The 9,043-nt window shown below is 43.2% G+C and overlaps 1 protein-coding gene across 1 annotated transcript in view; it reads right to left on the bottom strand.

Annotated features, from left to right (window-relative positions):
• Positions 1-4,448: 4,448 nt before the first annotated feature.
• Positions 4,449-9,043, bottom strand: part of LOC134466018 (alpha-N-acetylgalactosaminide alpha-2,6-sialyltransferase 3-like) — a 28,288-nt gene continuing 23,693 nt past the window's right edge. The window contains exons 3-4 of the mRNA XM_063219915.1: positions 8,796-8,903; positions 4,449-5,391 (exon numbers count right to left, since the gene is read on the bottom strand). Of these exons, the coding sequence (XP_063075985.1) occupies positions 5,202-5,391; positions 8,796-8,903 (298 nt within the window). The 3' untranslated portion in view covers positions 4,449-5,201. The remainder of the gene's footprint in view (positions 5,392-8,795; positions 8,904-9,043) is intronic.

The following is a 9,043-nucleotide window of genomic DNA, read 5'->3' as shown; positions in this document are numbered from 1 at the left end:
TGATGTGTGGAAAGGTAGTACACTTGATCATAATATGTGGTGTTGTGTGCCATCGTCACTAACAGAAAAAATAACAAAATGGCTGAAGAGCTACAGCAATGGGATCTAAAACGTACACAGTGTTAGTCAGCGTGCTCACTCACCCATCTTGTACCTTGTAGGCATTTCTTTTCAGTTGAAAAAGTCAGGAGGGAAAATGTTCCAATGAAGAAAATCTGAGTGTTTCAGACAAATGAGATATTTTTTGACAAATACTGATAAATGTTTTGTACAGGACAGCATGACCTGCACCTTTTGGTGAAACAAACCTGACTACTTATAATAAGGCAAATCAAGAAAAAATTAAAGGAGAACATTAAACAAAATTCCTCAATACACTGATCATCTATGAAAAGATCTGGAATAGTATGCTTCCTTCTTCAGAGATATTGATGAATCAATTAAACACACATTTGATCATTTTCAAGGACTCATTAAAATGTCAGGTTCAAGTGCAGACACATACAAATTATGAATTTAAAAAAAGAAATCCTCAAGATTTAACATCGTCACCAATGTCATATAGCAATTTATGACACACACAGGGATGATTAAGTGAAGCCCTAAAAGTACATTAAAAATACAGTTCACATTTCTTTGTACAGACTCTTCATAAAACCCTATAAATTCATACCATTCAGACAGAGATTCAGTAATCCAGCTGTATGCATCGTAGCCAAGGCAAAATGGCTGAAGGAGATTTCTGATCGCTTCTTAGCATGAAGAGGATACATCCTTCCTTTCAACGAACGAGAAGAGAATTATATCCTATGCTGGAAATATTGACCATATCTTCGTCAGAATGGTTAAGAATTTTGTTTCTGTAATGACTTAAAAAATACTCACAAAAAAGAGAAAAAAGGACACTTGATGGATGAAATAAAAGTGCTTGAAACCTAAACCTTGCACTTTTCAAAGACAAAAAAGCACTTGAGTCTAGCAAGGGAAAATCATAAATGTCACCTCAGCATTAGAGGTCAGTCATGCATGTCTGAGCACAGTAAGAAAAATCACACCTCTACCGAGAAGAAAGAAAGAAAGAATCGAACGAAAAAGAAAGAGATAGAATCAAAGAAATGTCACAACAGAATGAGAAATCATGAATTCATCGCAAGCCATTTATCTCATGCCTCTCAGGACAGTAGCACAAGCTGTAAGGCTCCAGCGGACCATGTGATAAAATGGCGCCCTGTGGGGCAGCTCTAGTAACTGAATGCAGTCCATAAGGGGAGCAGTGGAAGTGAAAGCAGGCCGCTGACAGCTTTGGCTGGGCCCATGACAAAGTCATGTGAAAGGGCTCCCCAACCCAATAGATACAATGTAATGAGGACCCAATTTTAGGCCCCCCCTCTCTCCCTGGGCCTGGGACAACTGTCCCCTTTGCCCCCCCTGCTCTCAAGAGCTGTCCGAACACAAGTTTCCAGGGCAGGCTGATGACCTGACGGCTTCCCTGCTAAGTGTGGACAGTGGCAAGAATGATCTAGTGTGAGACAAAAAAAATCCTGCCTACACATTTTCTCTCTCTCTCTCTCTCTCTCTCTCTCTCTCTCTCTCTCTCTCTCTCGTTCCTCCATCCATGCGCTTAGCCATCTGATGCCTCTCATTAGCTCCACCGCCTGGCTGAAGAACTGTGCCAATTAGGAAAGCCAGATGGTTTTCACACACAGCTCCTAGCTGCAGTATGTGCTTTCTGAACCTGTGGTCTCCCCATCTCTTCCAGAGAATGTTCCGGAAGGCTGTTGGATGCGGCTGCTCCGCAGCAACAACCTGAGGCGAGCCCCTAGGCCTGCTTGCTCCTGGGGCCGTAGCATGGCACGTCTGCTCCGCAGCAACAACCTGAGGCGAGCCCCTAGGCCTGCTTGCTCCTGGGGCCGTAGCATGGCACGTCTGCTCCGCAGCAACAACCTGAGGCGAGTCCCTAGGCCTGCTTGCTCCTGGGGACAAACAAACAAGTGATGCTGCAGAGGTGCAATAACACTCTCTACAGCATAAAGTATATATACACAGTATATATATATGTAACGACTGTCCTTTCTGCTGCCCTGCCACTGCAGCGTGGGAGAGCAGGGCTTAGGAGCTGATGCACACCTGCTCACAGAGCTGGGGGGAGGATGCAATGCTGCTGGTGGTATTGCAATAAGAGAATATGTGAGTGTTTGAGACAGAGACGGAGAGAGAGAGAGAGAGAGAGAGAGAGAGAGAGAGAGAGAGAGAGAGAGAGAGAGAGAGAGAGAGAGAGAGACGTGTGGAGTAGAGCTATCTCAGCTGCCAGATGACAGTCATGCAAACATACAATAACACATCCACACACGCAAAAATACTCCCAAACTTTCATTGCCATCCTTGCAGGGCACTCCAATTGACTCCAAATATTACATTATAAGTTGTTAAAAGAATGCTAAACTTTGCACACACACACACTGTACAGTAAAACATACTGTAGAGGGTAGATATGTCGTGCACTCACAGAAAAGGTTTGGTCTCTAAGACGAAAGTTGGGTTTTGAAGTCATTCCTAGGTGCATTATTTAAGAGTAGGACCTCTTAACCTCATTCTTATTATTGTCAAATCATCAGTGGTCATCACATTTGGAGAAATTGTAAAAGGTTTGACCTAATGGTCTCATCACTAAGAAGTTCAAGTCATTTGAGTGTTGTTCCTCGATTAAGCTTGTAACCCTACTAGTCCGAAGGTTAAGAATCTGAATTAGAAATATGGAGATCAAAATTACTTATTTTTTAACAGTACAAAAAATATTAAAAATCCTACATTCACAAATTAAAAATGGATAAGGTAGGGGCTGCCAAATTATGTTCGCTAATAATATGTACTTAAACAGTCTCCTAGTAACACCTCTCATGAACAGGATTTTTTCTCCCTTGTTGCTTCTCTGTGAGTGCAGAGCATATGCAGTAGACAGGTGGACAGCTGCAAGAGGAGAGAAGGAGGAGGAAGAGAAGAGAGAAGAGAGATGAGAGAAGGGAGAGAGAATGGGTGAGGAAGAGGAAGAGGAAAAGGGAAGAGGAAGAGGAAAAGGGAAGAGGCAGGCCAGGCCACCCAGCAGGGGAGCCTGAGTGCACCCTCCCTCCGCCCGGAGAGCTGGGGAGATGATTAATCACGCTGCCTGTCCACAAGCACCTTCTGGATCTGGACACACTGGCCCCCACTGCTGCTATAGGCAGGGAAGCCGACAGGGGGCGACAAAGGGGTCAGTTGGCCCAGGCCTAGGAAGAGAAGGGCCCCAGAATTGGGTCCCCATTATATTGTATGTATTAGGTAGGGGGGCCCTTTCACATAACTTTGTCCTGGGCCGAGCCAAAGCTGTCAGCGGCCTTGGCTATAGGCGTCTCGCTTGAGTTCCCGGATAGGAGGGGAGAGGAGAGGGGAGCTGGCCTCACCAGGTACGACTTGCTGATTATTTCAAGCACGCGTCAAGGGGAGATGACAAGCCAGTGATGACAACCAGGGAGCGAAATTTGCAAAATTGCCCCACGGATGAATGAATAAGTAATTGTTTCCAAATTCTTAAAATGTGGCCCCAAAATGGGACTGTGATCGTGTTTTGTAATTAATCAGTCAAAGTCGTCTTTCTCTCCCTCCCACGTAATTAGTTTGAAGACTGAGAATGTCTAATTAGAGATTTCAGGGGAGGATAGAGCCTAACTGACTTGGAAATGATCAAATGAAAGGCAATCATCTGCAGACAGGAAAAGTAGCATGGGCAGTCGGTCCTCTAGACAGTTGGCCTGAATGGACCTTGTGTCACGTCAAATGACAGCTGGATAACAACAATATGAAGGCAGACAGACAAACAAACAAATCAACAAAATAACAAAGAGAAAGTAGGGAGAGAAAGACGGTAAAGAGAGGTCTGATGATTTGAGTACACAAGGAAATCAAACAGAAAGGCGTGGCTCAGAAGATCACACAGAAGCCAGGAGAAGTGTATGGTACTGCAGAGTATTTGCAGCGGCTACATGTCATCCAGGCACAAGTGCATCAATTGGCTACCAGTTACTGAATTGGCATGTGGGTTCATAGGGGCGCATGTTTGAATCCCGACAATTTAGTGAGGGTTAAAAGGGTAGATGAAGGATTTTGTCAACGGCAAAACAATATTAAACTTTTGATCCACACGACGCATTGATTGCTACAGAAAATAAGCATCTGCCAGAAACAGTCTGATCAGCTATAAAAAAAATGACTGTAGCTCAGACTATCTCTGTGAATTTGTTGTGCATCACATGGAAATTCAAGAAAGCTGTGAGTTCATTTTTCTTATAACAGAGAGAGAGAGAGAGTGAAATCGAGATTGCACGCACGAGAGAGAGAGAGAGAGAGAGAGAGAGAGAGAGAGAGAGAGAGAGAGAAATCGAGATTGCACGCGAGAGAGAGAGCATGTGTGAGAGAAACTGAGAGAAAAAAGTGCAAGAGAAAAAAGCAAAAGAGTGAGAGAGAGAGAAAAATCTATGATTTACGATTGCACTAGCTCGTCATCTTGTGAATGTCAAGCAGCAGCCTCTCCTCTCTGCTTGATGGCCTTTCGCTTGAGAGACCTTCCTGAGGCTGCTGCTGCGGTGCAAAAAAAAGAAAATCGACAGCTGGACAGTGTACAAAATATGAACATTCACAAGGTTACCGCCTTGCTCCTGCACACTCCTGTTGCATCAACAAGCCTTACTTGTCCAACAGAGTGCATCCGTCTAAATACACTGGTGGTTGAAAGTCCGCTGGAGGGAGTCGGATGTGCCAATACAGAGAGATCAACGTCGGCGTCAATCCTCTTCCTACCACAAACAGGGCCAGTGGTTCAGAACTCGAACAAGGTCAGGGACCCGACATACACTCTTCACAGCATAGGTGCTTTAAAAAGTCACACATACAGTACAGGATGTCCTGCACTCGCAGTGTTTCCTTCCTCAAAGGAATGCATGCAGCTACTGTAGAAGAAACTGTCTTGAGTGCTACAGCTCAGAGCTGAAGAGCACTCTGTATTGTACATACATACTGTAGTCAGAGGATGGTCATGATTGTTGTTAGTATTAATGCACGTGTGTGATTGTGTGTGTGTGCCTGTGTATGTGCGTGTGTGTGTGATGTTGTGTTGTGGGGGAAGTGTATGTGTAGTGTGCACGTCTTGTGGGTGTGGAGGATGTGGGTCGTCACGAGATCTGCCACTCTGGGTTAAAGAACTTGATTGCGTGCGTCTTGGCCCACTTGGCGAAGACGGCCTTCTCGGTGATGAAGCGATGGCCACCATATGGGGCACTCTCATGAAGCAGGTACTCGGCACACTCGTCTCGGCTCCCCGCCTCGTAGTAGTGGTATGGCACCTTCCTGTAGCCTTTTGTCCTGAGGAGAGGAGATGAGAGGAGAAGGATGTAACAAACAGGTGTATAATGGGATGTGGAATACATATTCATGATTATTCTCTACTGGGGAAACCTTAATTTCTTTTTTCCCTCCCAAACAAGGAGCATTTGCTGTTTGTTTTCCGAAGAGGAATGCTTCACTCACTCTGTGCCTATTTGTTTATTTGTTTACTCCTTTCTTCCTTCTTTCCTTCCGTCCTAAATTTAAGACAATGCCCCCCAGACTATTCTCCCTCCACTGCTGAATGTCCTCCTGTGTGGAACAGAGGAGACTTCAAGGGGTGATTTGCTGTTTTTTTCTTATTATGCATTCATTGCTTCAGAACCTGTGTCACAGCTGCAGCACAACAAATGAATTTTATTTCACTTACACTGCTGTACCTGTTGAATTTCAATTATGAGAGGGTTCAGGGAAGGTCAATTGCTGCCAAGGCTCAGCACCATTATGCTAAAACAGATACCTTCCTGATGCATTGCCTTGCATCAGAATGACTTTATTGTTAGTGTGGGTTTGCCATTTTCTCTCTAAAAGGTAGTTTGTCACTAAATACACTCCAGATGCAAAGGTAATGATTAAGGTCATGAAATGAATTGGGGTAATTTGCAAAACGAACATATTTCTGTATTAATGATCCATAAATTATTATTATTGTGTCTATGACTGAGTTACTATCGCTGATTTAAATATTTCATTTCTGATGGTGGTAAAACTATTGGTCTGATAGGTACAGCTACCTGAAAACCGTACCCTACCAATCAGCAAACAGAAAGAACTTTTGTATTTACATATACAGCACAGCACACATTGGTAAAACTAGTTTAAATCACCTGCATCTTGTGAGACCACGGACAGGGTTTTGCTGCAGGTGAACTGACACACTTGACTTCATCATTTTTCGCTGTTTGTCACCAGACTTAAGACCAAACTAAAGACTGTAACTTTGAACAGTGAGCTATTTGATAGCACAGCATGAAGTAGTCTGTAGTTTAATAATTTTTGGAAATGCAAACGTAATCCTAAATCTTCCACTTACCACGAGGAACACAAATGAGAATCAATTACATATCCCTATTACTTGCTGTGTTATGTAGTACGTACATGCCAATGCATTGAACAATGAAGCATAAAATAATTGTACCTACAGCAAATGACCACCTGAATAAAATAAAATATCTTGCTGGTTGTAAAGAGATTGCTTGCAATGCCGAACATGGAGTTTAATTCTTCATAAATATGTATATCAGCCGTGAGCGGATAACGTGATTACACCCAGATATTGTATAACTTGTAAAAATTAGCCCAGAGACAGGAGGCAAAGCAAGCAGGCAGCAGAGTTTGGGTTGCTGATATCATTATGCAAAAGGAATAACATTTAAAAAACTGTTTTTTTTTTCAATCTAGACATTGTATTTAAACTCTGAGGTCATATAGAGCACTGGCTGCTCAGTACAGCATGTGAGGGTAGCAAGTGGACTGGGGAGGCAGGAAGCAGGAGGGAGGCCAGGAGGAGGTGAGGGAGAAAAGGGGGAGGAGAAGGAGATCCTCTCTCCGGAGTCAGGGGTCCGGAGCAGCCCTTATTAAAGATGGAGGCTAGGCCAAGCTACCATGGCAATTTGCTGGATCTCAAGCATTTCCTGTCCTTTCCCAGGCACTGGGAGATATTTACATTCACACACACGTTGCGGACTTCACCAAGGCGTACACACGCAGGGCAGTAATTACGGATCATGAAAGGGAAGCAGGGGATAGGTCATCCTGACAACAAAACAAGAGCCAAAACACAGGATTAAATTCCGCTCCATGTCTGAGTGGCAGAGAAGTCTTTTATCTTTCAGCAGAGGGGAATTTGGCAGTAAAGGCAGAATCCCCCAGCCTCCCTCCAAACAACAGAACACCCATGGCATAAACCTGTAAATATGGATCCATGGCTAACAAGGGAGTCGAGGTTTCTATCTGTAGTGAATCGATGGTAATTAAATTTCATTTAACAAGGCGCTATTATAAGAAGCGAGCGCAGCCTACAGTGCGGGAACCATTATGACAGGGTAAGATGTTTTCCGCCAGCAGGAAGGGAGATGGGGGTGGGGGTGGGAAGGTTGTTAACGCTGACATGGGGGCACATGCGTGTGTGTGTGTGTGTGTGTGTGTGTGTGTGTGTGTGTGTGTGTGTGTGTGTGTGTGTGTGTGTGTGCGCACACTGTTTTATGTATCCATATCTAATTATCACAATCGTGCTGTTGGGATTTCTTTAAGGGAAACAGAAACAGAATTAATAAATGCACAGCACTGTTTTGAGTATCAACAATTAATTAGTTACAAGTTCCTGATTTCCTGGCATAGGTCAGGGTTGATATGCAGTGCTTTTTTGTTGTAGAGAAATCCACTGATCCTCTGCGGTAAACTGTCGGGAAAAGGTGCTACAGTTCACAAAAAAATCTTGTAATCTAAAGCCGCACAACAGCTGCTGCACATGTATGTTTATCAGTCCACATGGAAGGAGGGGATATCATGTGCTTTCGTCAGTTTTTGAATGAATCAGACTGGTGGGAAGTGTAAATAATGCATGCATGGCTGGAGAGGAATATTGAGGAGGCTGAATGTCCCTTGATGAAGCTGAAGACATGAGCTGGGGCTAAGCATTACGGAGCAAAACCGTCTTTTAGTCAGTTTTGAACAAATATTAATAATACAGCAAAGTGTAAAATGTACATATTTGGATATGGTGAGTGTGAGAATCTCTGTTCAGCATATTATGGTCTGTGTGAGTCCTGGAGAAAGCTTGGACTCATTTAATCCCTGCCTCAAATGTGTTGATATCTGGATATGTGTCAAAGAATCATTAACACTAAAAAGTATGGATTATGACTAGATAGGAAATGGGCACGTTTAGAATAGAGGTCTTTATAAAGCTTAGTAAATCATTTACTAACACTTAGTAAATAATGAAAAAGAAACTTTTACAAATGTTTGTAAATGAGTAAGGAATACTATATTAACCCAGCAGACACAGTACAACTGCAACAGGCCTGGATGTTTGGCCTCCGAAGAGCAAAAGAGATAAAACTACAGGATTCAAATGGCACCCACATCAAACTCGTCCAACAGGAGTCGAATCTTGCTCCAGTGTTTTTTATGTGTACATATTTACTGATATTATCACAGTCCTTACTCATTTACAAACGTTTAATGTGGTTAGGAATCTTTAAAAAGTTAGGAAGCTTTAAAAAAGACAAAGTGTTACCAGGAAGGGTGAGTTAATGTACACGTCTTACTTGCAGTATGTGTCGTTGATCATGCCGTTAATAAATTATTTACTAAGCGTTTATAAAGCTTTAAAAAAGACCAGTGTTACCAGGAAGGGTGAGTTAATGTACACGTCTTACTTGCAGTATGTGTCGTTGATCATGCCGTAAACCCGGATATCTTTACACATGTCCATGGCCAGGATGAGAGTGAACCAGCCAGTGCTGAGGTAGGATCCCGACTGGATGCTGTAGACAAACAGAAACACCAGGATTCAGAGGAGCAACTACTACTACAACAACAACAACAACAACAACAACAGCAGCAGCAGCAGCAACAAACGAAATAAACACATCAAAACATTAATAATCACAAGAAGAAGAAGAAG

This window comes from Engraulis encrasicolus, chromosome 16, assembly GCF_034702125.1.
Source record: "Engraulis encrasicolus isolate BLACKSEA-1 chromosome 16, IST_EnEncr_1.0, whole genome shotgun sequence".
NCBI classification, from domain to species: domain Eukaryota; kingdom Metazoa; phylum Chordata; class Actinopteri; order Clupeiformes; family Engraulidae; genus Engraulis; species Engraulis encrasicolus.
This window is presented reverse-complemented; position numbering and strand designations above follow the sequence as displayed.